Source organism: Aspergillus welwitschiae (genome assembly GCF_003344945.1).
Source record: "Aspergillus welwitschiae strain CBS 139.54b unplaced genomic scaffold BDQ94scaffold_3, whole genome shotgun sequence".
NCBI lineage: Eukaryota > Fungi > Ascomycota > Eurotiomycetes > Eurotiales > Aspergillaceae > Aspergillus > Aspergillus welwitschiae.
Window position 1 is genome coordinate 321,017 of NW_020798697.1, and position 24,972 is coordinate 345,988.

Below are 24,972 nucleotides of genomic sequence, written 5' to 3' on the forward strand. Positions count from 1 at the left end.
GTCCAGTCTGTCTTTGCTAGGCAGATAGAGATATATAAGCTTGTGGGGGAAGATCTTGGCTTTCTGGATTTGTTTCTGACTTTGTCTAGCTCTGTCCTATGCCTGCCTGGCTACTACCTGCCTAATATCTATCCATCCATCTATCTATTGAAAATCTCATACTGTCTACTGTCATTTAACTACCTCCATACCAGCCTTTCTCTGCTATTATATCTCCCCGCACAGACAATTCCCATCACAGTTCCATACCATCGCCCCATCTCCTCCATTTCCACCTCAACTAGCTCCATACCAATCTCCCAAAAATGAGTATCGGCAAGATAATTGGAAAGATCATCATTATCCCCATCCTCGTCATTATCTTCATCTGCGTCTGCATCTACTTCCTCATCAAGCATCGTCGCGACCGCAAGCGCGAACGCCGCGAAGATAATCTCCGTGCCCAATACTACCGGCAACAGTTCCAGCAGCAGTACATGTATCCACATACACAGATGCAACCGCAACAACAACAGCAACAGCCGGGCACGCCGGCCCCGCCTTACTATAATCATGCTTATGCTGTGGGGCAGCAGCCTGTGGCGATGAACGAAGGAGAGTATGGATACTCGGAATCGATGATGAAGAAGCCGGAGCCGGTGGTTTATCCGGTGCAGCAGCAGCATCCGGGATCGGAGGTGGTTTAGTTAGGATTGTCTTGGGTTTGATGTAAGTTTATTGTCCATTGAATAAGGGTCTTTATGTATGGATGGAAGTGCTAATGTTGGTTAGGGGCTTATAGGTGTTGTACTTGTTTATTTAGTTGTTCGTTGGATATGCTTCTAAGTGACTTGATACCTGTATTGTTTTTGTTGGGTATATTTTGTTGATTGGCTTTGGATATGGATTGTTTATAAATCATTTTATGAGTTATGATGTATGCATGGAATACAATTTGCGTTTCCTTATTAATGATCTGCTGGCATAGCCTCTCGTGCACTTGATCTGACTTGCTGAAACAATGGGCTTTACTGTTCTCGGACCTTTTGTGTAAGCAGTCCTGTGTACATCTAAGCAAATCGGTAAGTTTGCGTGAAGAAAGATGATCATATTCAAGAGATGCATAAGCTAACATGCTCAGGCAGTTTCCCCGCAAAGTCATAGCCGGTCAAATGGGAAGCTAATGAGGCGAAAAATACTAGTAGTCATACTAGTAGCAAATAGCGCTTCATCGACGAGAGAGACTACAGCCAACAGCATGTAGAGATGTGAATACACCAAAATAAAGGTACAATGCAGAGACTTGACATACCCATGCCATAAATAATAATACTAGTGCTGGTCCATTGGCCTGGATCCTGAATAACCGAGGCAGCCAGCCAGACAGACAATGCCTTGACCCCGCTCGAATACTGACAGGGGCGAAGGCTAGTTATATGGTCGTCCAGCACTCACCAGCGCCAAACGAATCCTAACTCCTTTCACATCTCATTTAATAGGGAGTATTAAATACCGCAAACATCCATCATGGCCTGCAAAGTATCAGGAACGGCGTTTATCACCGGGGGTGGAAATGGTAAGTAAAAGTTTCCTCAAATAGTATAATGACCTAGCCCGATCGGGAAAATGTGCTCAGAGGCTTCAGGCATTGGCAAGACCACCGCCTTCGCGCTTGCTCAAAATGGAATCGAAGCAGTATCTCTTCTGGATGTAAACGAGTCACTCCTCCAACGCACTAAAGACGAGCTCGCTACCTCACATCCCCAAGTTGCAGTGGAACTCACGGTTGGAGACGTCTCCAAGGAGGCCTGCGTGGATGAAGCCGTGCGTCGCACTGTCGAGCGATTCGGCCGTATCGATATCTCGGTTCACTGCGCCGGAATTGTGGGGCAGCCGTCCGCGACCCATGAGCTGACGGCAGCAGAATGGCAGAGGGTGATCGATATTAACCAGACCGGGGTGCTGCTCTGCCAAAAGGCAGTGATACGCCAGATGCTGACACAGGAGTATGTTTCACTGGTCCACTTGAGGGGAAGATAGCCGGCTAAGCGTATTGCAGATCGCGCGGTTTGCGTCTCGGTCGGGGGACGATCGTGAATGTGGCTTCTATGTTTGGGGTAGTGGCTCCAGGAGGTTGGTCAGGACTGTCGGCATATACAGCCTCCAAGCATGGTAAGTGGATGCCTCGGATTGGTGGATGAATGTACCTAGATGGCTAATGGTTGCAGCTGTGGTTGCTTTCTCAAAAATGGTCTGTTGTTCATGATGATTCCCCCAGACTGCGAGACTAAGCCGGATTAGGATGCCAAAGCGTATATTCAACAGGAGATACGCATCAACGCTATCTGTCCTGGGTAGGTGACCCGTTGGTCAGCATAAGATCCACTAGTTAGCTAACGACCCAGATACACGGACACCGATATGATCCGCACATATTGGGATGCGGGATACATGGAGCCAGATTCACAGCGAGTCGCCATTGGCCGTAGGGCACAACCGGAGGAGATCGCCGATGCAGTCCTGTTTCTGGCCTCCCCGATGAGCAGCTACATGGTAGGCTCCGCCTTGGTCGTGGATGGCGGTTACACGGCTTGAGCGCCTTGAGCTCTGAGGCTTCTTGATCTACCTGCGTACAGCACTGAATTAATACCGACGTAGATCGGCCCTCTTGACGGATGGGCCAAGTGCAAACTAAATTCATCAAGCTAAACAAGCATCGCAATTATGTGCATATACAAATCATCAATCATAGTCGGACCGAGACCTCTACGGACTCCTGTCCGGTCGAGTTCTGCGGAGCAGGCTCGTAGTCCACATAGTGGAATGCGCTATCCTCAAAGGGTCCATAGAATCGGGTGCGATCATAAGGCGCAAAGGGAATGCCCTTGCGCAGCCTTTCCACCAAGTCCGGGTTGCTCGTGAAGTATCGCCCATATAGCAAAGCATCGTACTTGCCAGCCTCCAGGACACCCCAGGAGTTGGTCTGGTCCCAGCCGCCAGCCGAAAAGAAGGGAGTGGAGCCGAAGATCTTGCGGAAGGAGGAGAGGTCGACACTCGAAAGGCCCCAGCTGCGGAGGAAGGCATCCTTTTCTTCGTAACTGTGAATTTGCTCGTAGCGCTGGACACATTAGTAAGTGGGATTCAGCCGGTTATAAATCTTATGCTTACGGGCTCTACAAAGCTGACGTAGGACAGATGCGGGTGCGCCTGTTTCAGCGACTCGCACAGATACGTCCAGGTCTCCACGCGCTGTTCACCACGCGCTTGGTTGTACAGTCCAAACGGCGTGAGTCGGATCGCCAGATTCTCCTGGCCAACCGTCTGAGCCAGTTCGTCCATCAACTCCAGCACGAACCGGCAGCGCTTCTCGGGGGTGCCACCATAGTCGTCCGTCCGTCGGTTGATATTTGAGCTCAAGAACTGCTCCGGAAGGTATCCGTTACCGGAATGTAGTTCAACGCCGTCGAAGCCAATATCCATGGCAGTCTTGGCGGCTTTACAATAGTCCTGGATGGTTTGCTTGATGTGCGCGACCGTCAATTCAATCGGCGGGTGGTCTGAGTAGCGAACGGGCTCCGAGTCTCCCACAGCAGGATGGGTGTAGCGCTCTTCGGGGTCGTCCCAGACGCTGGCGGAGGCTGAGACGGGAGGGTAGCCGGTCATCTGGGGCACTGTAGCACGGCCGGCGTGCCAGAGCTGACAGTAGATGTAGCCTCCTTGGGCGTGTACTGTATCGACGACACGCTTCCATCCGGCGGCCTGCTCTTCCGTGAAGAGACCGGAGACTCCTGGCATTCCATTGCTCTGCTTTGGTGTTAAAGAACAGACGAATGACCCATTGGAGCTAATATTTGGGGAGTATTTACCTCCAGCGATGGAGGGATGCCTTCCGAGATAATCAGCCCGCCAGGGGTTGCCCGTTGACGATAATATTCGACAACCAGATCCCCAGGGTACCAAATCCGATTGGGATTCTCGGGAGTACTGTTTGAGTTCAACGGTTCGCCCCGGTTGCGCGTCAGGGGGGCGTGTACCACCCGGTGGCTCAGAGTGAGCTTGCCATTGGCAATGGCAAGCGGCTGAAAGAGCTTAGAATCCGCTCCTTGGGCCTGGACAATGGTCATTGTGAGGATTCTCGTAAAGGTGCAATTTATGGGAAAGCTACCTGGGAAGGTAAAGACAAACGAGGGAGCCACAAGTGGACAATGGAGGAGGAACTTTCTGGCTTGACACGGGCCGTGGTGCGACAGCAAACCGGTGTTCACCAGGAGGGCTACTTCTCACTATTGCTCGCTTCATTGCCTCCTCCCTCTTCTCAGTGGACTGGAACGGAGAGCAGCAGACCCATTGCCAAATGAGGGTGACAGATGGAGCCTGACAGGTTGCTGGAACCCAACCAGAGTGTCGAGGACACGAGAAATTGGATGGGAGGGACGGGCTGAACCTTGGGAAGTGGAGGTGTATCCACGAAGCCTACACAGAACCACAGATTGCACCCAACTCCAGTTTAGTCATCGGTTACCTCGGGCTTCCTTTTTCCCTGTTGAACTGACCCCTTGTACACATGCAGCGCGTGGCAAACCGCGTGGGTTTCAAGCCTTTCTGCAGCCTTGCTGATCGGGCGCAGGGAAGGCGTCTTCTAGAAGCTCAGGAGAGTTTCAATAGCAGCCACCTTCGTCAAAGGTAACAACAACCTGGGGGCAATTTCTTCTTCTCAGATCACACGGGGGAGGGGAACAATGCGAGGTCAATGTGAGCCATCATATCGGCCAGGAAATAATAGGGATGGAAGCCATCCGACGCTCCACTCGACACACAGCAAGCGAAAGTCAAAATTCTTCATCGCGGCGCTTGGCGTTTACGTTAGAGACTTTAGAGACTTTTAGGGCACACGCTAAACAACGGGTCGGTCTCGCAAGTCGGTCTACCGGAAGAACAACCCCCGTCAAGGCCAACGACGAGCCGGTCAAGCTTGTGAATTAAGGGGATCCATTCTGCCAGGGTTGACTGGCTCCATGACAGTTTGCCGGAGCCCGCGGCATCACAGGCTTTTCACAGACGCTGCTTCCCAACCCACATTCCAGCGTTCTCCTTTATGCCGAATACCCTATTGTGGTTTGGCTCGGACACGGCGATCACTAATCCCTCACTCGGGTCCTTGGCGGGTGGTTCTGCAGCACCATGACAGATAGTGCGTGGTCGCCACAGCCTATATGCAGCCAGGATCTAATGCATAGGTAGTGCGAGGAGCTATTGGAACGAGCGCCCGGGGAGGAAGCAATAATCGGCGATGGTTTTTACTCCTGGTTATCTCCATTGTTCGTTCGAGATATTTCCGACGCCCTGCAGCCATGTCTCCGCGGCTAGCCCGGAGGGGAGGAGGGATTTGAGAATCAATTATCCAATAGTAATTATGAAAAAATATTGGCATTGCAGATGGACACCCCCGTCGAACCCCAGTTTCGGCGTCGAAATGAGACACTCTTAGCTACTGGGATCCGCCTACGGGTGTCAATTTTTCAGAACCATGGTCCACGGACGCCGCCGCCGCAACACCACCGAGTGTATTTGGCACGATACTACATATCTAGACTAGACCACGATCGCGTGCGACGCCCCAGTGGCAAGCAGCCACGCCGATCCAATGCAAGGTGCATCTTTGCTTCTCCCTGTCCATCATCTCCCAAAACAGGTAGACGTTATGACCTCTGGGGCCTATCACGATCGATCCGCTCGGATACTCCATGGTCGCCTCCCAGTCCGACTGCATCGGGGAGTTGCTGTATCCCTTTAAGGTTTTTCTATCTACACCTGGGCGGGACGATCGTGACCCAGTGCCATTGAAGTCATTTCTCGGATTGTTACTCCCAGCTTCCGACCCAAAGTTGAGAGCCTCTCTAGGCGACTTCATGGGCCTATCATAGACGGCGCAGCGCCAGCTTGACCCCGGGCGACGACACTGTGCGCATTGACAGACCAAGCGCCTCTAACTTGAACCTATTTATAAATGTTTGTGGACTCCCCACGGTCGTCGGGGTCAGTGTCTTGCTCCATGTTGTTTCTTCCTGCTTGAAGAGGCTGCATTGACCACTGGCACGCCATGACTGTCAGTCATCCCAAAGATGTTTTGAACACCATCAATTTCGTCACACAATGTTTGTGTATACCGATCATTACTATCTTCGTTCTCTTGCGTTTCTCTATCCGTATTTACTACAAACAGTTCGTAGGCGTGGAAGACTGTATGTCTGCTTGACTTCTCTTCTAGAAAACACTGCTAACTCTCCCAGGGTCATGTCTTACAGCATGGGTGCGTTTGAGACTGCAGGTCCCTTCATAGGGCGATTTACTGACTATTGCAGGTTCTGTTTATGGGATACTGTGGCATTGCCATTGCCGGTATGTATCGCTTTTACCTCTCCAGCAGCTCCAACTAACTTGACTCTAGTGGGTCACTATGGCGGGGGTTACCACATCGATGATGTCTCTGAAGCACACCAGGTTCTCTTTCGCAAGGTATGAAAGCTCAGTTACCAGAAGGGAGATAAGTAGCATCAGCTAATTGAGGATCAAACCAGTTCTGTTACATCGCCACCGTTCTTTACTGCCCCATGGCACTCTTCGTCAAGATCGCACTCCTTTCTATCCTCATTCGCATCTTCAATCCTTACCGTTCCAAAATTTACTTCATCTACGGCCTTCTTGGCTGTCTCTGCATATACTACATTGTCGCCGAGATCGTCAAGATTCGCATGTGCGACCCGGTTCCGGCATACTGGACGCAGGATCCAAAGGCACGTTGTCTCAATCAACGGGCCGCCCTGATCGCCGACTCTGTCATCAGTGTGGTGACCGACTTTATCATCTTGATTTTACCTCTTCCCCTCACCTGGTCGCTGCAGATGTCCCGGAATAAGAAGTTGCGGGTCATCGGCATGTTGTCTGCGGGTGGTCTGGCCACGGCCTTCAGTTTGTACCGGTTGGTTCTGGTCTTGCGTGACGGTAGTTCCAGAGACCAGACTATTGTCTTTATGATCGTGATTCTGTCAGGGTAAGTTGTTGTTTGGGAATAATCAACGTCACAGACTAACCACCCCAACTAGAAACGCCGAAGGAGGCGTGGCCATGATCTGCGCTTGTCTGCCCACGGTCAACATCCTCATCAACAAACTCCGCAAGAAGGAGTACAGCTCTCAACGCTATTACGAACCGGAGTCCTCTGTCAACCTTAGCAAACTCAAAGGAAGCAACAAGCGATTCTCCCTCGGTAATTCCCGTCGCGCCGATGGCACCGAGTCCGCCTCCGACCAGTCACATCTGATTACATTTGCAGGGACGGTCGATATGGCAGGTGGTAATGACGGTGGAGGCATTCACAAGACGGTGGACGTGTCACAGACGATAGAGATGGTGGCCGATGGTGATAGTCATGAAAGCCACCATCATGGCAGTTTTCATTAATGATTGTATACCCTGGGTGGGCGGCTTTGTGTTTTTCTGGCTGTATGGTGTTCGGTTAATGACTTCGCCCGAACTATGGTTTAGCGATAGACTACACTCTTTAATATTTCCTTTTCTAATGAATTCCTATTCATGCAACAATGACTGTCTGTGAATGCTTCCCGCCTTTATCGCCAACAACGAAAGAACTAATATAGATGCCGAGCCATGAAACGATGAAGCCTAATGATCCATCTCGCTAGTGCATCCACTGACTTGGCAGATTCACCCCTGAATCCTTCCATTCCATTCCGCCAAGCCACCAATTCAACTGTGATATTCAACCACAGATAATTAACATCTTGCTCGCACATTGATTTACTCAACTAATTCACCCCCGTAGAAATAGCCCTTATATAAACCCGACCTTCCTCCCACATCCATCCCCATCTCTCTGCTCTTCTCTCCATCATCCCATTTCCTATATATAAGAGACAATCACGCACAAAATCCCACTCAAGGGCATCATGACTTGACACATCCATTATATATCTTTCTTTGCGTGCCCTATGGAAATGTCTCCGCAAGAAAACCTGCCCAGAATTCTCGCCATAATTGCCTAGCCACTGGACTAGGGTTAGAGGATGCAAGTATAGCCTTTCTCTACGTCACAGCCAGAATTTAAGCTCGGAGACGAAACTACGTATTCTGGTAATTGAATATGTCATCTATGGGTAGAGTGATATTGCCTTCCTCTTCCCTGTGGTGGTGGTGATGGAGGTTGTCGATTGGGGAAGTGGGATGTCTCCGGGCTCTGCTGTAACATGCCTGCATGCTGGTGAGTTGGCCAGATACTCCTGATATCTAATTGATTTTTAGGAGGTTACTAACACGAAGTGTCATATAGTATATGCACCTGCAGCGCATCATATTCCCGGAAAACCAGACAAGGGCGGGCCTCTAGGCTTCGGAAACTCCCAGATACCGTGCTTGTCGCGGCTGTTACCGTTTTATTATATTCCTAGCCGAAGATTCGGAGACAATATATGTTCGGCTCAAGCATATACCACGCAGCTGAAAATCTCCAATGGATCTTTGGCATAGGGGGCAAGTTTAAACTTCAATCCAGTCGAACGGTCGAAGAACATAAGCACATCGCAAATGACGAATAATGGCTCGACGCCGAACAATACCAATCCGACAATGGAGACAAAGCATGAAAGAACTCAGACATTGTCAAATTAAACCACGGCCTTATGGGATGTTCTGTGGAACCATGATGAAATCCTGGTAGCCCGTGTGCGTGGTCTGGGTTGCTGAATACTACAAGTACTCCTGTGGAGCTGGGAGTCCATCGGAAGAGAACAACCAAAAGGAAGAAACTCGTACTTCTATATATATTGCGCCGAGGATAGAAACCGTTGGTTTAGATCCAGAATGGCGTGCATCATTTCACATTTATCAGAACGATATATCGATGGGACGGAGCTACCCCCGAGACTCATTGACGAAGCTATCACCTTCACCCTTTACAGCGAAATATGGCATGTTGTATAGATACTATGCTCTCGGTCAAACAGGAACGTCCTATCTTAATGTCAGGTCCCTATTGGCACAATCTGTGGAGCGTCAATGACATCCGTAACCGGGTGTCTGGTTACGGATGTCGAGATGTACAATGAGAGAGTGCTTGGACATATGAGAGAAGGAATGGGCACTAATTCGACAACTCTGTCACTCGGGTTTGCAGTACTACCTCAGTGGAACTAAGATGGTTCGATATCAGCTCAAGAGATACTCCAGATATCCTACGCCCATGTGGCTAGAAGAATCGCGCATTCCTTGTGGTTCTCGAAAGCCTACACCACAATCCCGCGCCATTCGCCGCGATCGATCATGCCTATCAACCCATCGGTCGGTGTATATAACAGGTCGAGCAAAAGCCACACAGCGTGCAGAATCAATCGTGATGTTTACCGGATCAGTGGGAGATGTGGTCCCGTCAGTTCCACTATCTTCTATCAGATGAAGGGTCAACATACACATGACTGAGTATGACACTGTATATGAAGAGGAAATTTCGTACATCAGATAAAGCTACGCTTACGATTCCGGTCTGGATAAGTGGAAGGAAACTATGGCCATATACGACTTTTACAAGATAATTGCCATGTTACTGGGATCATGGCACACAGGTTCTTGGCCTAGACAATGTGAACATCTGGGCGCAGGTAAATGGAGACAGAAATGAACAGCAAAGCCGAAGAACATTATCAAAAATGAACCGCCTTGATCTGACACATCTGGATTGAACATCATGTTGCAATCGCCATCTGAGACTCTTTGGCTGCCACTTACCTGTTAACTGGATCTACCTACTCTCCACAGGAGTATCCGACAGGCTGCGTCTTACCCAGGGTTTTATGATGTTAGATACAGCTTGGTGGAGCTGAAAGTCTTTCAGAGCGCGACTGGGGCCTGTTGATGACACATTGTGAATGGACAGATCATGGCGGTCTACATGTCATGAGACACAGCATACAGCAAGCACATCTTACCGTCGCACGAACAATTTGAAAGTCTCCAGACATGTGAGCATTTCCACTTACAATGGGCGACAAGACTATGGGAAGGGCCATTCAGAGTCCACGGAGGGTACGATCATCACATGTACCTACTTCGTTGTCTCTGCAAGAGATAGCCAGCTTTACAAGATATATACTATACGGACATCCACCTTTGAGGTGGTTCCTCATCAATCACAGTTATCGAATTCTCAACATAGAGGGACAGAAGGCTATACTGCGTCTATCTAGCCATCAGGGTGATGGTTCCCTTTTACATGCATGCAATTCACAAGCCTAACCTTCATCGAGGTTATCTCGCGCGCTATGCGGAGATACTTGTACATGAGATCCACGCACGATGCCGCTTCCCAGCTCTACGGTCGTGAAGTTCAGGTCATGTTACATTGATTTCATGCAAAAGTGGCGGCCATGCTATGCTTTCTCATGATTTACCGAGTACCGTCGAAGGGCACTGGTAATCCTATATATAAGAGTGGCCAATCTGCCAGGGCTTCTCGAAAAGGACTATATCAGTCTGCCTCGAGCAGCTCCTGGAAAGGCCTATCGCTGGTCTCAATTAGTCGTTCGCTCCTTGGCATAGAGAGACTTTTCATGCTACGCATGTGCGGCGTCGCCTACTGTCTCGTTGTCTATGCTTGCGCGTCGCTTGACAGGCTCACCTTCGCAAATTGACTTGTTGTTTCCCAGATGGAACCGTCTTCTTGACCACGAACGAAAGACTAAGCATGACACACCGGACATATTATTGGCATATCTACCAAGGAGAGAGAGACAATCGACCAATACACACATGAACTTCCGGCTATAACCAAAACAAAAAACCTACCGCTAATTGAGGAGCATGAATGATGTCCAGAAATGAACCCGAAAGACCATCTGCAGCTGGCACGATGCAAGAAAAGCAGCGGGAATACCACAAGAAGGGAGAAAGACTGAAAGCGAAAACAAATCGTCGCCAGCTATGGGGTTATGCAAGGGTATTCTGATTATGATGTTGATCAAGAGGGAGAAATAACAAAGAACGGATATGGGTGTACTAACCCTGAGAAAAACCGACCAATCTCCGTGGATATCCCGAACAACACTATATACCAATGAAAGATTCACGGCAACTTACATGTCGATTAAAATCATCGGATTAGAATGCAATTGGAATTTCGGGTCTCTTTCAGCAGAATACCGATCTTTCTTGTTCCCGAAGGCTGGGATATACTATCTGACACTCTCACAAGGAGGAAGCCCATTGTTCCCAGTGGTACTAAGCCTCGATGCAATATCACTCAACCTACCCATTGGCCTAATTCACGAACTTACCCATGCTCAGCATGTGGTTGTACTGCCAATTGCAGGTATATATACGCTTACACTATGTTTGCAGAGGTACCTCGTGCAAAATTACCTCTATGGCATTGAGAGAAGCTGTCCCGCTAGGGACAGGAAATCTGGTAGCAAGTGCAGCGGTTGCACAGATGCATATGATTTTATGGATGCGAGGATGGAGAATGCGAAGGAGTTGCTTGCACAATGTACGATGGTCAAGCGTTAAGCAAGATAGTCTTGTTGGAATGTCACATTCTACTTTACCCATAACACGACCGTGTTACACTTGACAAGAAAAATGTGGACAGCCTTCCAGTCCTACTTCGACCCGGATACTACTAACTAGGGCGCTCTATATGAAGTAGCAAACGCTCAGTTGCATCGGCAAGCCGACATAACAAGGTCGTTGTTATTACTATGGTTCTGCCATATCATAAGATCTGGGAGAAACATAAGGATCTAATTTTGCCAGGCTCTGCAGGGTGGGCAGACTCTCCCTTTGTTAAGGGGCAAACGAGATGGGTGCATATTGCAAGGTGTATAACAAACGACTGCATTCAGGGAACAAGTAGCCTTTCGGCGAGCGTTCTGCGTGTTTGCTTGGGGCAGCTGGTTCACAAGTGGGCTGGAAGTATATGTTCGCTGTTCTACTGATTGAAAACCAACTGCTCTAGCTTCTGTCAACAATAGGACGTTGAAATATCATATAATATCCGAGAGATGAAAAGTCACATTGCCACTAGATATTCAAGGACTAGACACGAATTGTAACTTATACCCAATATTCTTTCTGTCCAAGAAGGCAAAAAGGATTGGACAGTGGTCTTTCCTGCATCGAAGGTTCATGGATTATACCTGATATCCATACTTCGGCATTGAGTCCACCTCGGGGACGCAGCTGGATAATGTTGCATGCAGGCATGAACAACGATAGTTGTTAATGAGTTTGCTTATCAGCGTTATCCCTCTTGGAGCGCCACTGAGGACGATAGTGGCGTAATGACCGGGTTGGGAGTGTTGTCTGGATGCACTTTAGTAGCATTTGAGGATAGAGCAAATTGGAATGACGAGGACGGCATTCCGGGGTAGTATAATGTGTGTTTGAAGGAGGACTCAGAATTGTTGTGGTGAGGGATGGTGTATGAAGGGGATTATCACATGTTGGGTGATTTCGTCCGTATCTTTCTTGATTAATCTGGGGAGTTAGTTCACGAGGCGAATGTACTGTCATACAGTGTGATAAGGATGTAGAAAAGAGAGATGAACGTACCAATGAATAGCATTGCCTTTCCTTCGATGATTACTTCAACGCCTCTGGGAGTGTTTCGGTCAAATGGATCAACTATCCTTTTCTCCATCAAACTCAGTGAGTTACTTATCTTTCCGAGAGAGTCATATCCGCGGTTGTCCCTCACACACTCGTAGCAAGTAGCACTGCCGTCCTAAACTCTCCATTGGCAATGAGTAACAAGTGGCGACAAGCGCCCACAGTAAAGCCAAGGGAGGTCACAAAACGAGTGGTAGCCGCAGATGGTATCATCACTAGCTAGACACGGCACGTATCTGGTTCTTGTCCCTGTCCATTGGCCGCCACCCCTCTTTTCTTCCGGTTTCATCGAGTTTGTATTGGACAAAAAGATTATAGAAGCTTTCTGGGCAGACATGGGAAGGTTTATGGTGTGGGAAGGATGCACCTTCGAGGTAATCATCGGCAACGTTGGGAAGATCTTCGTAGTAAATGGTCGGGTGGATTGATTTTACCACACCAGGAAAATGCAGCCTTGTTGTTTCCCGCCCTGTGAGTGGCAGATAGACTGTATTGACCAGTAATAAATATCCATGGCTGGCGCTTGCTCTTTCAGGTAAATAATCGCAGGTGCAGATATACTCATCCCTACTACTTACGAGTAGTATAGCCTCACCTATGCGACAAATAAGTGTCCAGAATGGAGACATGCTGAAGACGTTACGCTAGATGCAACGTAATTAGGTAAGCACTTCCACTGGAAACGTCTTGATCAGCAATCAAAAGATTATTTCTGAGCCTTGAAGGCACCCACACGGTAACCTAAGCGCGGAATATCCCCCGAAGATCTAGTAATCCAGTAACAAAAGTATGTGAAGATGACCATATCCTTCCGATTCCGACTCCGTTCCCACACTCCGGAGTCTAGCCTAGTGGCTATATTGTTTGCTATATTGAAAAATGTCAAATGAGAAACGAAAAGTTTAAATAATTGGATCAGATATAGACGAGGGTTGCGTACTTTGTTTTGGGCTCTCTGACGACAAGGCTGGATTTCTTACCCTCGGGAGAAGTTGGAGCCGACAGGATTCATATCCATGGCTCGTTAGGATAATATCGGATCCTCCCAGTGCTTTTGGTACGGGTGGGGGTTTGTGATGGGTTATGATGATGGATGGGGGTATAAGTTATGCAGGACTTTTGGTAGTTGCAGAAGAAGAGGGAGGGTGGACTGTTATTTTTGATCGTGCGTGATTAGATCCTTTTGGTGAGATCCTGCTCCTTTGATGAGGTGGATGGGGAGGAAGTACTATACGGATGTTGTTGTCTGTGTGAGCTAGAGTAGTAGTATACGTTAAGAATGTAATTACAAAGAGCAGAAGCAGAAATAGAAGGAATGAAACAGGGTCCAACCACATGAAGATCAACAATCCCAATCCCCGATAACGTAGACCCCCAATTAATCTACCTCGTGAGAGACATCCAAAAGTTTATTCGTCTTACTCTTCCTTCATCCTCTTACTCATGATAAACAATGAAATTATCTAACAAGATCCATCAAAGCGCATGACATTAGTGAGGACTCTTATGATACTCGGTACGTTGGCCTTTTTTATTATTTTTTTCTTTTCTTTTTTTCCCTCTTTTTCTTCCTTTCCGTGTGGGCCAGGCTCCAGCAAGAGTGAAAGAAGATCATGCTATACACGAGGAAAATCCTCGATTCCTCCGACAATTCCCCCCTCTCGCTATTCCTCTTCTTCAGAGAATGTCTCACTCATCCCGGCCCGCTCCTTGCCGGTCTCTTTACCGGCTTGGCTTAACACGCGGCTTATTCTATCCTCGCTGACTTGCCAGCCTCGTTCTGCACATTACAGATCGAGGCATCGGTTCCGTAGTAGTCAATTAATGAGACAGATTATACATAAAGCCTAAGGAAAGACAATGGCATGACAATAGTAGAGTCAATTATTCCCCAAGGGTACCTACCTAGTCATAGTCCTCCATTCACTTCCCTACCTCGTACTAGTTGACCCAGATGATGAATGCCTAGCTCCGCGGACCTTGTCTGTTTGCCATTTATTTTTCTCGGCATATAAGCAACTGATAGATAAAACCCAGACACGGGATTAATTTATTAGATGCATGCAGACAGATGATGGTAATTGATTTGATAAGATGGGTGCAGGAAATTTAGGCGAGATAGCGATAGTAACAACTAGCGAAGGAAAGAGTAAATGAAGGATGTACTGCAGACTGCAGGCGCAGAAAGTTCACCAAGACGGAGAAATTATATCCATCCTACTAGTAGTAGTCCTACTACTTACGGTGCAAGTTTGGTAGGTAGGACTAACTACTAGTAACTGGCACTGCATAATCCTCCGTCCGCGTGGATCTCCCTTTTCCACTGCAGAAGAGCTTGGCATCAGCGATCATTGTTTCATCGGCATATGATCATTCCCGGTTCAGTGAGGGTTCATTGCATTTCAGTTCGGTTGGATCGGTTGGACTGGGTCTCGTCAAACCGTCTCTTCTAACTGGGATATGATCATCGTCGTGACCATCGTTAGTCGTCACCATCATCTGGTTAACCACCGGAGTCCCGAGACTCCCGAATCCGATCCAAATAGGTAGAAATGATTCTGGGCAAAGTGTTAGCTAGCAGTCCATAAGCTGAGTGGGTGGGAGAGAGAGAGAGCAGTGACGAGAACTGGATCCTACTGCCTAGTGCTAGTATCATTCATCCCCACCCCACTTCGCCGAGACCCAACTGCATAAACAGGAAGTAGTATCTCACCAAGTAGTGAAGATAATATAGATTAAAAGCCAAGTGTAGTCTGTCAGTGCCTAAGGGGCGAAACACACCCTCCCCTCCTCCTCCTCCTCCTCCTCCCCCCCTCCTTTGTCTGTCTCCTCTCCTGCCAACGTCTTGGCATCAGCATTCAAAAGAGGAATACATACGTATACACATGCTCCACTCTTAACTTAGCGATCTTATAGTAATCCTCTACTTACCTAGTGGACGGACTATGCCCAGACCATCTCCTCTTCACCAAGACCTCTCCCAAGACTTCCCTCTCTGTAACCCAAGAAAAGCACCCAGCACGGCAGCACACCATCAAACAATGGTCACTCAGCGTATAGCCAAGTACTCGGCACAGGAGACGAGCGGCGGGGGTGGAAAGGTCAGTGTAATATCGGCAAACTCGCAGCCAAGCGCAGCATATTCCCATCTTGGAGGAGCGAGGCACGGAGGGGGCCGGATTCGCCTTCGCTTTGCTGCTTTTCCTTTCTTGGTCGGGATAAAAGACTGACGGAGGAGGGCAAGTTAGATTGACCTGCAGGGCTTGGCGGCGCTTATCGAGATTAGGTTTCATCCTTTCTACCCCTCTTCTGTCTTTGATTATTGTCTTCTATCCTCTTTTTTGCGCGGCTGTTGATTTAGTGAATAGATTGATGGGTGTATGCGTATGAGTGGGGGTTGTGGAAATAACCACCCCCAAAAGAACATCATTATAGCTGTTGCGATGGTGTACACCATCAAGGTGGTACTTGGCGATGAACAAGAGAAAATAAAAAAAAATAGCACACAGTGGGATAATCCCCTCCCCCACTCCTATCCTCATCGCCAACAACTCGTTAGTATGAAAACAACGGCTAGTACTAGAAAGATACTTACTACTACTAGATACTACTTACTACTCGGCGAGACCAATCCACCACCCAGGAGATGTTAACCAACTCGTCCTAGCCCGTCGACACTACTGCATCTCCTGCATACAAACGATTGGTCACGAACCTCGGAGGAGATAGCTGCGATCGACACGAGAGGTACAAAAAAACCCCCAAGTAAATCCCACGGGTGGATGCCGGACCCCCGCCGGAGGTTACCATCCGCGGGAAGGCTAGCAAGCTGGTCAGAACTAAGGAGCACTAACGAGGTACCGTATCGGCTCGCTGAACCTATCCTCACTAACCTGCCTGGACCCTGTTCGCCGTCCGGTCGCGATTCCTCGTCTTCCAGCCTGTCTGCCTGCCTGCCTGACGGCCTGCATGTTCGTCGTGAGTCGAGGCCTCGGCATCGCCGTGTGTCCGGATTTTGGCGTCTCAGCCAGCCAAGCCCAGCCCCAGGTCCAGTTCTCACTCATACATGCGCCCAGCAGCAGCCCTGGATTGTGATTTTTTTTTTATTTATTTTTTTTTTTTTTTTGTTTGGCTGATTTCAATCTATCCCTTTTTGATCCGTGCATGTCGGCACGGGCTCTGCAGTCACCGTTAGTTTGGCCACAATGGGGCTATCGTCAAAATCCGGCGACGGCTAAAGACGTGATGCGATCTATCAATGTCGAGATCCCCCACGGAATTGGGTTCCGATTTCGGGACGGGTTCAACAACAGAACAAGAAAGAACACTGAGAATCATAATCATAAAGCCTTGCAATCAGGATCTAGTCTACTCTCTAGCGGATACAAAACTAATACATCCCACGATGATCGTAGTCTTCGTGAGAAGAACAGGGTATTTTGGAAACAAGAAAATCATGCAAAAAGAAATTCATCCGTGACGATCATAATCGCCCTATCGCGGGGCCCACCGGTCCACCTCAGCCATATGAAGCTCCATTGAGCTTGGCACACGCCAGAATCATGCGTGTGATGGGAAGCAATAACGTAACACTTACACTGCCAACCTCTTCCAGCACCAGCAGTTGTTGTAGGGTCCGCAGGGCTGGCAGCATGCTGCCATCCACGCCCCGCGCCCACGACCGCTGCGTCTGTGCGCGGGCTATCATCCACTCCCCCTCGCTGCGTGCTCGCCACATTTCCTCCGGCGCCGGCAACGGCAGCTGAAGAAGGATCGCGCTATCTAGCGGGTCAATGTTGATCCCGTTGTAACGGCGGGCCCGTCCTGCTAATGTTCGGATTATATTGGCGAAGAAAATATTACGTCGCAGGGATTCGGCGAATTTCCATCGGCGCCAATCCGTTTCATCTTCATGGGGGGTGCGAAGAACGTCCTCATGAAGTTTGTAGACCCGCTGCGTCATCTAGGGCCACTCAGTTCAGCTCAAATCATAGGGTGGGGCGTAGGGCAATCGGAGTGGGGGGGAACATACCCTCAAGAGAATGTCAACAGGAGTCTCGGTGTGCCCTTGATCGCCTGCAAAGTTTGGGAGCTTGCTGAAGCCGGTGGTGGCGAAGTTATCGCCGAAAATGCTCAGGATCTGTTGAACACAGACAGCATGAAGCGCTACCACGCAGCCTTCTGCTGCTGCGAGCCGCTCCCCATCGTGCATTGACAAATCAAATGTATCACAAGCCTCCAGATAACTAGCATAGGATGATATCGAACTCAGAGTAGTGCTAATTGGCTGGCCCAACGATTGCATCGCATACCCTTGTAGCTCGTGGTGTAGGAAAGGCGAGTAGAACTGTCTCTGCAGAGCCAGCCCAGGGTACTCACGTAACAAGCTGAACAGCTCTTGATAGAGATCACCGGTGTCACCCGGACTATGATGACTTGTTTTGGGCAGGAAGTTTTGGCCGAACCCCGATCCGGACCGGCTATCTGTGTACGTGCTGAATCGCCAAGTTTCGTGGTCTTCATCGGTGGACGCCATGTTATCGGGCCAGAAATTATCGAAATAGCCAGGAGATACCGATGACATATTCAGTCCGCCTCCCGTAGCATAAGAGTCACCCGGGAGAGTAGCCGGGGTAGGAGGCACCATGGTCACTGGAGAGGACCCCATCGTCGGTGGTATATACATAGCTGGCGAACAACTGTCAAGCGACCCGGAAAAGAACTCCTCCAGCCCAAGGGTTTCGGGCCGTTCATGGAGATCCTCTTGCCAGGGCGGGGAGTTCATCAACGAGACATCTTGCATGGGAAACATAGTACTCTCGTTAACGGTTTGGAACGCAAGTTCGGCATTTGTTGGAGTTTCGGGACTCCAGGAGGAGCCCGAAACATCATTTACTTCGTCGGCAGTAGACGGGGTGTCGAACGGATATGTGGGAAGGGCCCATGTCGTGCCACCAGGTATTATACCGGTGCAGACCGAAACTGAGTGAAGGGAGCCGGAAGACGTAACAATATTATCTTGAGCATCATCAAGATTGGGAGCTTGAACAGGAATAGAAGACTGCGGATACACGCAAGGCCGTCGGCTTTGGATACATCGGCTACAGGAGGGCCGGGTCATGGAACACCGCAGCTTCTTCTGCGCACAGGCGTCGCAGGATTTGCGCTTGGACTGGCGTTCCTGGCCAATGTTCTTAATACAACGGCGACGGTGCCGGTCCCGCAGATCACCTATTATCTTGTTAACCACATGTGTGTGCATAAGTGGCCGTGTCTCTGAGGATGGTCAAGGGAGCCAGTAGTCATAGAGAAAAGGTGTCAACACTGTGCAACCATAAGAAAAGAGTAGCCTACGTCGACTGTATGTCTTGTTGCAGATTCCGCACCGGTATTCCCCCTCCGCAGTGGGTTGCGATGGGGGAGGCGGCAGCTGGTGGCAGTTGCTCTGGGGATGGCCATTCCGAGTGCCTGACTTCTTGGATTCTGTCCCTGAGATGCCATTGTTCGTCGATGAGGTCTCAGACACAGTATGTGCCTGGTCACTCAGTGTAATGGTCATAGCGGGCATAGCTCGACTAGCCGCACTCAGTAAAAGCAAGCAGCACAGTGGTTCGAGGATGAATCAGAGAAGAAGCAGAATGGAAAAGAGTGGTGTTTGGGAGGAAGCTGTATTAGATATAACTGTATTGAGGCAGTATGAATAGTAGGACCAGAGAAGAGGGAAAGGCACCGAGGGGACGCCGTCGATAAGTACAACCTCCGGGCCACCCATCTCGGATCCGGGGCGAATGTTGAGGGGAAGCAATAGGCCAGATTAGTCAAGGCTCGCTCAAGCTGCCCTATCGACCGATCGGGAAGCAAATGGAAGGATCCTGATCCTTTTGTTTTGGTACATCTGACCCGACTCGAGGGGGGTGAATATCCCCCGTTCGGCCTGCAGACTGCGGAACCCCCCCGAAACCGTAGCTTGTAGCTTAGTCTGCGTAATATTAGCATGGGATGGATTTAATAAGATTCACCCGGCCTAACGAAGGTAACTCTAGTTCCTGCTGAGATAATTGCTCGACAAATGGGGGGCTGTATGAGCTCCTGCATGGCTTAATCTGAAGTTGCCCTGCATCCCTGATATTTTTCAGCCCGCGGAGGCTGCTCCACCAACCACGGAGCGCGTGCCTCCCTCTCGGCTCCATAGTCCCTCGATAGGATGAATGTCTTGGATTCGATCTCCCGTTTGAGAATCCAGAACGCAACGCCACGCCAGGCGGCGATCGACCAAGTCCAAGCCATCCGCGTTAGGCAAGATAAATAAAATAATATAATCCGCCCATTCATGGAACCGCAATGGTCGTCAGCTAGTGCGGATTGATCATCACATTGCAGCGGATTTATTTTTTATTTTTTATTTATTTATTTATTTTTTTTTTTTCAACATTATTCGGATGTAACCGCAGAAAGCCACACGTCCTTTTGCCAGTGGACATAATTCCACGGCCACCAACCCTGATTGCCATTCCGCTTATTAACGGGCTTAGCGCTCCCACCCGGATCCCATCTGGCTGTCTGACGGTTGGCATGTCCCCCATCCCGTATACCTCGCCACACCCTAATTCTCTAGGCATCTGTTAGGCCGACCATCGTTTCACACATGTCGTTGGTCAGCTCGGCGTATCAGGAGGCCTCTTCTATGCACAGTAATTGCACAACAAGAGGGGGGGGAGGGGGGAGGTGTCTAGCACGTTGGCAGCGGAATGGCCCGCAAGTTAGCGCTGTCGCAGGATGTCCACGCTAGCCGTAGGAAACGCTTCCCCCCCACCCGCCCACTCAGACATTCTGCAATTATGAATCCAGACTCCACGGTCCATCAATTTCTGAAGGAAACGTGGTTCCTGGGGCCGGTTAATTCACGCGAGTATCGCTTGTGCCACAGTGGACCGGGCCTCCTGGAAATAGATTCTGAGTCGACGGTGCGGATATTGCGCGATGCTTCCGTCTAGGTCTGACCCGAATCCAGCGTCATCCACAGATACGAGGTAGATCCTGAACCATTGAATACGAATTAGCCAATTTCCTGATTTGATCACGTATTCTTCCGGGGTCTCTGATGTTATCCGTGGAGTGGCTAGACAACTGCTATCTTTCCCCCGTCGCAATAGCAGGGGACAGCTGCATCGGACTTGGTGCGAATATGTACTAGTCTTCTTGTTGGTGGGCTTTTCTGCAGATATATTCTAGGACTGGGGTCTCGTGGAAGATAAAGGAAAGGGGGGAATTACCAGCCGATAAGGGGATTGAGATGGGGAAATGCGACGCACTCCGCTGAGCCCCGAGACGCATAGGCCAGCATAGGCCACAGGCCGCCAGCCAAAGGCGCCAACACCCGTCCATTCTGGGACCCCGGCGGAGTCTCCACGCGTTAAACTACAACCTCCGTGACTTGGGTTAGCGGCGGCCAACTCCCGGTTTTTGTACCGGGAGCCTCAGGAGAATATAACCACGAGTCATGTACACCGTCAGCTAAGAAGCTCGGAAACCCGGCAGTGAAAAATAGGATATGACGCTCACTCACGCGACGTCGATCTTCCGACTCGATCTGGTTAGTGGATTGCCAACGGATTCTGATTCTAGGGGCCACAGCTAGACTCAATAGTCGGAGGGTAATACGAGCTTCCGTAGGATAAGCTGACACGCCATGTGGTAGCGGGTCGGGAATGAGAGGGAGAAAACAGGGAATGATAATGAGTGGAGTGCCCGAGATACTGTGTATTGTATAGAGTTGACAATGCTACCATATTCGGAAGTGAAGGTAGCGCTAGAAGAACTGGATGTAGGAGAAGTGGAAGTGCAGGGGGTGGGATTGGCTCTTGCGCAATGTAAGAGGATGTTGTGATGTAGTAGTGCGAAATTGGAAGTTGGAAAGCGCCTCGGAAGTCACTAAGAGTCACTACCAAGTGACCTCCAAGTACAGCTCTCTATAAAGAAGTCATCTGATCACGCTGATTGGCTGCTGCAAACCAGCCAAACGCCTCAACCTACTGCAACTTGCTGAAGAGGCTGCCACACCTGCAAGCCTTCACTCTCGACTTGCATGTGAGACACCCAGGATGGAAGTGATCGAAGCTCATCGAAACCATTATGATTTCAGTGGCCCTGGAATTAGCCAATCTTCTGTTCTAGATTTAGATCTCTTTGTGATGCTTTCCAGTACTATACCTACCACCTCTGTCGATCGTCCCGTTTCCGACTTCTCGAACTGTGCTGATCTTCCACTTGTGTGTTATAGGGCGCCCATGCCACCAACCGTTCAGCCTTATGACTTGATCTCCCATATTCTAATTCCAAACCCCCGTGCAACAAGCCAAAAATGCTCTTATACAGAGGATCTATGTCGAAGGAAAACAATAATTTAAAATAACTTGAACTGCGTGCGGAGCCAGAGCCATGCGTGTCATGCAGTAGCACAGTTGTAGTGCCGCATGCACTTATCCGCCGAGCAGAATGTTATCAGTTAAGATGATCACTTCTGATCTATCGGAGACCATAATTCCTCCAATCTGCGTCCAATTCCATCTGTTAGGCCGTCAAGATTAATGGCCTAGGGTAGTTTTCTATTACCCCCTGCTTTAACAGCCTTCTGAATTACATAAACAGATACATTGAGGGTGTTTTGCGTGGCTACAGCAAGGCAACCTTAAGCCTCTACAAAGCGAGTGTCGATTTGACTAGAAAAGCAGATGAGGCCGCCCCCTTACCATGAGACGCCACAGAGGTTGATCTCTGCAGGTGTTCGATGCTCGGCTTATCCGAGTGTTGTGAAGGGGAGTGGAGCAGCCATGCCCAGAAGAAGGTTCATGCGAACACACAAAGCACTCGTCTGCTGTCTTTCTGCAACACAGATACTCTCACAAGAGAGAAATAACCAACCATCGCTGTCAACCTGATCATGTTAACACATGCACATGCCATTTCCTGGTTATCACGCTACTGTAAGTTTTCCCCTCTCTAGGAGCATACCTCAAGAAGACAGCAATACAGTCTCCGTAACCGGATCTCGGAACAATCGTACCGCTTGATTTACTTGTTCTGGACAAGCGAGGGATAGTGTTGACTGGTTCCAATTAGTGACGTTCCTCCTACGCTTCCCCTTTGAGCCCTCACCGGCCCGGGAGCCACCCAACAGGCTAGCCATACTATACTCCGTCTTTTAAGAATCTGACTTCGAGTGTGACAGAGGGAATAGTGCTAGAGGTACATTACGGCTCTTGTTGCCCATCGAAGTAAAATACCTGTCTTCATATTAAGGAGCTGACCAACTTCACTTCCACAACGGGCGTCTGAGCGCCCGAGTCGTATCTTACCTAAGTGAAGATCATATAACTATGCGAACATACTCTGCCTTTTGCCAGAGCTTATAGTGCTGGTTTTCGTGTTCCCACCAACCTGACACGACTGGAATAGCAGAAGTATCCAGACCTTGCTGAGCCATCTGCAAGGATTACCCGCCGGGTGGCTACGAAATGAAAGAACGGAGCGAGACTAACATCCGGCTTACAGGCGATCCTCTCATCCAGACAGCCGTCTAAATCGAGTTGGCATTACCTTTTCTGTCAAAATCGTCAACCTTGCTGCAAATTACCGCACCGTCTTTCCCCCTAATTCAGACCCACCGGCTAAAAGATGACCACAGCAGCGTTGACCAGTCATCCCGACCCAAGAAGTTGGTGGCGTTTTGGCAAACATCCCAGACATGCGCTAAATACATGGGCGATTAGGCATATGTTATTCAGCGCCCCTCGTGCTGCCCGTGAAGACATTTTAGGTCTGGATTTCAATCGCGAGGCGGCTTCTTGAGGGCGAGAACATCGATATTGCCGCTAGATTCTCTCATTCGGCTGACTACGAACAAGAACACTCCAGAGCTAAAGATTTGGAACTTATCTCCTTCGATGCAAGTCTAGCTTTTTTGCTGGATCGCGACCGTCAGGAGAGGCATAGCTTTCTGTTTGACGGTTTGGAGATCGTCATTCGGAAGAACCCCGGCGAATTTTGCAACTCCAAGCATGTACAACGCTAATCCACGCAGAAGACTCTTGGCATTCTGCTGGCCTGTGCTACCTCGCTACATACGTCCTCTTTCTAAAGCTGGTATACTGCTCACCTGGCTCAAACGTATTATCATGTCATACGAGCAAAGGTCGACAACAAATAGCGCTCTGACACTTAAGGTTGAACGTGTGGAAGACCCTGCGTCGAGCAGGGTTCAGCCAGAGGACCTTGGGATTCGGAACCTCAGACATGAGCATTTCATTTTCTCTCTGCTGCGGGGATCCCTGCAAGACACTACGTACACCCTGAATATTGCTTATCGGGACTGCCGCAAAAATCCACTCATGCTCCCTGCTGCAAGGCCCTCTACTCTGCACGTTCACGAATGACTCGGATTAGACCGTAAGGGATACGTCAATATCTTTGTGGCCTTGATGTTCGGGGCAATGGAAGAAAAACAGAGCAAATATGCTCATCGATCGGAATAAAGGAAAAGAGAGTTGAATTATCGAGCAACAGAAACTCCGGATCCGAACATGGTCTAGATTGAAGCCATCATTGTCACCAGGCTATGTGCCAAATGAGACCAGCCAAGCCGGTTAATGAGATGCAGATGCGCCTGCCAAGGGGACGCCTCTTCCGCGTGATATATGAGGCGATGCAGAATTTCCTCCATGGATTGGATAAACTTTCGTGTAACCACAACCCCAGCCGCGTATTGAGAGCCAGGAAAAGCAACCACCACCCGAGACAAAGATCTCAGATACATGGCCATTCATTGCTTACCAAAGCCGATGTGGTACTCGGCTATGTTTGCCCATTCTATCATAAAGGACGCTCCCACGTCACAGAGGCTTCCGGCCCCGGCTATTGCATTCTGGCTCGAAGCCCTAGGGTAGACTTAATGTTGCCGTCGCAGCCTAAGATGACTCTGAATTTGAGTACAACTCACGTCAGATTGTAGGCAAAGAGAAGGCAGGTACAGAAAGGTACGAGCCTATCAGCCGCACTATGAAGAGCGCCAGATGGCTTTGCTGTAGGTTGGTGCGGCCTTGCCATTTCAAAGAATATCCTCGAACTTGTTCTCCTCCAGCGAGGAAATATCGGTACCGTAGAATCTACAACTTAGGTGGGTCACAAATACCTGTCAAATGCTATCTGGGTCAGCTAACTCAGCACTTCTATGGCACCGTCAAGATTATGCCCGAGACCCAGGGGACTCCATGGTCGATATCTACACCACGGGTGCTACACCACACCCGATCCAACCTTTAT

The 24,972-nt window shown here is 49.4% G+C and overlaps 10 protein-coding genes across 10 annotated transcripts; 4 read left to right on the forward strand and 6 right to left on the reverse strand.

Annotated features, from left to right (window-relative positions):
* The first annotated feature begins 10 nt into the window (after window positions 1–10).
* On the forward strand, window positions 11–819 carry BDQ94DRAFT_70896 (uncharacterized protein). The gene is made up of 3 exons (XM_026776368.1): window positions 11–42; window positions 90–708; window positions 772–819. The coding sequence occupies exon 2, from the start codon at window positions 306–308 to the stop codon at window positions 684–686; it is 381 nt and encodes a 126-aa protein (XP_026630910.1). The 5' UTR covers window positions 11–42; window positions 90–305; the 3' UTR covers window positions 687–708; window positions 772–819.
* A 687-nt stretch (window positions 820–1,506) lies between these two features.
* On the forward strand, window positions 1,507–2,574 carry BDQ94DRAFT_156713 (SDR family NAD(P)-dependent oxidoreductase; the record flags this gene model as incomplete). Its single annotated transcript, XM_026768652.1, has 6 exons — window positions 1,507–1,555; window positions 1,625–1,985; window positions 2,039–2,151; window positions 2,208–2,230; window positions 2,281–2,333; window positions 2,385–2,574. 6 exons carry the CDS (start codon window positions 1,507–1,509, stop codon window positions 2,572–2,574), a joined length of 789 nt encoding a protein of 262 aa, XP_026630911.1.
* A 500-nt stretch (window positions 2,575–3,074) lies between these two features.
* BDQ94DRAFT_135218 (uncharacterized protein) lies at window positions 3,075–4,143 on the reverse strand. Its single transcript, XM_026764623.1, has 2 exons — window positions 3,846–4,143; window positions 3,075–3,783 (listed from the first exon to the last, which is right to left on the reverse strand). Exons 1-2 carry the CDS (start codon window positions 4,101–4,103, stop codon window positions 3,121–3,123), a joined length of 921 nt encoding a protein of 306 aa, XP_026630912.1. The 5' UTR covers window positions 4,104–4,143; the 3' UTR covers window positions 3,075–3,120.
* A 1,327-nt stretch (window positions 4,144–5,470) lies between these two features.
* Window positions 5,471–7,663, forward strand: BDQ94DRAFT_135223 (uncharacterized protein). Its single transcript, XM_026764624.1, has 6 exons — window positions 5,471–6,221; window positions 6,270–6,289; window positions 6,342–6,378; window positions 6,428–6,495; window positions 6,558–7,030; window positions 7,083–7,663. The coding sequence occupies exons 1-6, from the start codon at window positions 6,080–6,082 to the stop codon at window positions 7,438–7,440; spliced, it is 1,098 nt and encodes a 365-aa protein (XP_026630913.1). The 5' UTR covers window positions 5,471–6,079; the 3' UTR covers window positions 7,441–7,663.
* A 3,647-nt stretch (window positions 7,664–11,310) lies between these two features.
* Window positions 11,311–11,865, forward strand: BDQ94DRAFT_135224 (uncharacterized protein). Its single transcript, XM_026764625.1, has one exon. The coding sequence runs from the start codon at window positions 11,324–11,326 to the stop codon at window positions 11,615–11,617; it is 294 nt and encodes a 97-aa protein (XP_026630914.1). The 5' UTR covers window positions 11,311–11,323; the 3' UTR covers window positions 11,618–11,865.
* A 316-nt stretch (window positions 11,866–12,181) lies between these two features.
* On the reverse strand, window positions 12,182–12,777 carry BDQ94DRAFT_70994 (uncharacterized protein). Its single transcript, XM_026776369.1, has 2 exons — window positions 12,598–12,777; window positions 12,182–12,512 (listed from the first exon to the last, which is right to left on the reverse strand). The coding sequence occupies exons 1-2, from the start codon at window positions 12,683–12,685 to the stop codon at window positions 12,265–12,267; spliced, it is 336 nt and encodes a 111-aa protein (XP_026630915.1). The 5' UTR covers window positions 12,686–12,777; the 3' UTR covers window positions 12,182–12,264.
* BDQ94DRAFT_71002 (uncharacterized protein) lies at window positions 12,714–13,550 on the reverse strand. Its single transcript, XM_026776370.1, has 2 exons — window positions 13,388–13,550; window positions 12,714–13,330 (listed from the first exon to the last, which is right to left on the reverse strand). The coding sequence occupies exon 2, from the start codon at window positions 13,281–13,283 to the stop codon at window positions 12,870–12,872; it is 414 nt and encodes a 137-aa protein (XP_026630916.1). The 5' UTR covers window positions 13,284–13,330; window positions 13,388–13,550; the 3' UTR covers window positions 12,714–12,869.
* A 3,451-nt stretch (window positions 13,551–17,001) lies between these two features.
* Window positions 17,002–19,411, reverse strand: BDQ94DRAFT_135236 (Zn(II)2Cys6 transcription factor domain-containing protein). Its single transcript, XM_026764626.1, has 3 exons — window positions 19,009–19,411; window positions 17,687–18,885; window positions 17,002–17,617 (listed from the first exon to the last, which is right to left on the reverse strand). The coding sequence occupies exons 1-3, from the start codon at window positions 19,220–19,222 to the stop codon at window positions 17,174–17,176; spliced, it is 1,857 nt and encodes a 618-aa protein (XP_026630917.1). The 5' UTR covers window positions 19,223–19,411; the 3' UTR covers window positions 17,002–17,173.
* BDQ94DRAFT_71043 (uncharacterized protein) lies at window positions 19,078–19,781 on the reverse strand. The gene has a single exon (XM_026776371.1). It carries the CDS (start codon window positions 19,648–19,650, stop codon window positions 19,240–19,242), a length of 411 nt encoding a protein of 136 aa, XP_026630918.1. The 5' UTR covers window positions 19,651–19,781; the 3' UTR covers window positions 19,078–19,239.
* A 683-nt stretch (window positions 19,782–20,464) lies between these two features.
* On the reverse strand, window positions 20,465–21,581 carry BDQ94DRAFT_135237 (uncharacterized protein). Its single transcript, XM_026764627.1, has 2 exons — window positions 20,928–21,581; window positions 20,465–20,691 (listed from the first exon to the last, which is right to left on the reverse strand). The coding sequence occupies exons 1-2, from the start codon at window positions 20,996–20,998 to the stop codon at window positions 20,556–20,558; spliced, it is 207 nt and encodes a 68-aa protein (XP_026630919.1). The 5' UTR covers window positions 20,999–21,581; the 3' UTR covers window positions 20,465–20,555.
* Window positions 21,582–24,972: the final 3,391 nt, after the last annotated feature.

Bases quoted from the DNA above. Each gene is read 5' to 3' on its own strand.
- BDQ94DRAFT_70896 (XM_026776368.1), top strand. From the start codon at position 306: ATGAGTATCGGCAAGATAATTGGAAAGATCATCATTATCCCCATCCTC.
- BDQ94DRAFT_135218 (XM_026764623.1), bottom strand. From the start codon at position 4,103: ATGACCATTGTCCAGGCCCAAGGAGCGGATTCTAAGCTCTTTCAGCCG. The intron at 3,784-3,845 runs GTAAATACTCCC...ACACCAAAGCAG, and splicing joins GCATCCCTCCATCGCTGGAG to AGCAATGGAATGCCAGGAGT.
- BDQ94DRAFT_135223 (XM_026764624.1), top strand. From the start codon at position 6,080: ATGACTGTCAGTCATCCCAAAGATGTTTTGAACACCATCAATTTCGTC. The intron at 6,496-6,557 runs GTATGAAAGCTC...GGATCAAACCAG, and splicing joins ACCAGGTTCTCTTTCGCAAG to TTCTGTTACATCGCCACCGT. The intron at 7,031-7,082 runs GTAAGTTGTTGT...CACCCCAACTAG, and splicing joins ATGATCGTGATTCTGTCAGG to AAACGCCGAAGGAGGCGTGG.
- BDQ94DRAFT_135224 (XM_026764625.1), top strand. From the start codon at position 11,324: ATGCTCAGCATGTGGTTGTACTGCCAATTGCAGGTATATATACGCTTA.
- BDQ94DRAFT_70994 (XM_026776369.1), bottom strand. From the start codon at position 12,685: ATGGAGAAAAGGATAGTTGATCCATTTGACCGAAACACTCCCAGAGGC. The intron at 12,513-12,597 runs GTACGTTCATCT...AGATTAATCAAG, and splicing joins AAAGGCAATGCTATTCATTG to AAAGATACGGACGAAATCAC.
- BDQ94DRAFT_71002 (XM_026776370.1), bottom strand. From the start codon at position 13,283: ATGTCTCCATTCTGGACACTTATTTGTCGCATAGGTGAGGCTATACTA.
- BDQ94DRAFT_135236 (XM_026764626.1), bottom strand. From the start codon at position 19,222: ATGCCCGCTATGACCATTACACTGAGTGACCAGGCACATACTGTGTCT. The intron at 18,886-19,008 runs GTAGGCTACTCT...ACAAGATAATAG, and splicing joins CAACAAGACATACAGTCGAC to GTGATCTGCGGGACCGGCAC. The intron at 17,618-17,686 runs GTATGTTCCCCC...GAGTGGCCCTAG, and splicing joins CTGTTGACATTCTCTTGAGG to ATGACGCAGCGGGTCTACAA.
- BDQ94DRAFT_71043 (XM_026776371.1), bottom strand. From the start codon at position 19,650: ATGCTAATATTACGCAGACTAAGCTACAAGCTACGGTTTCGGGGGGGT.
- BDQ94DRAFT_135237 (XM_026764627.1), bottom strand. From the start codon at position 20,998: ATGCTGGCCTATGCGTCTCGGGGCTCAGCGGAGTGCGTCGCATTTCCC. The intron at 20,692-20,927 runs GTAATTCCCCCC...TCAATGGTTCAG, and splicing joins CTCAATCCCCTTATCGGCTG to GATCTACCTCGTATCTGTGG.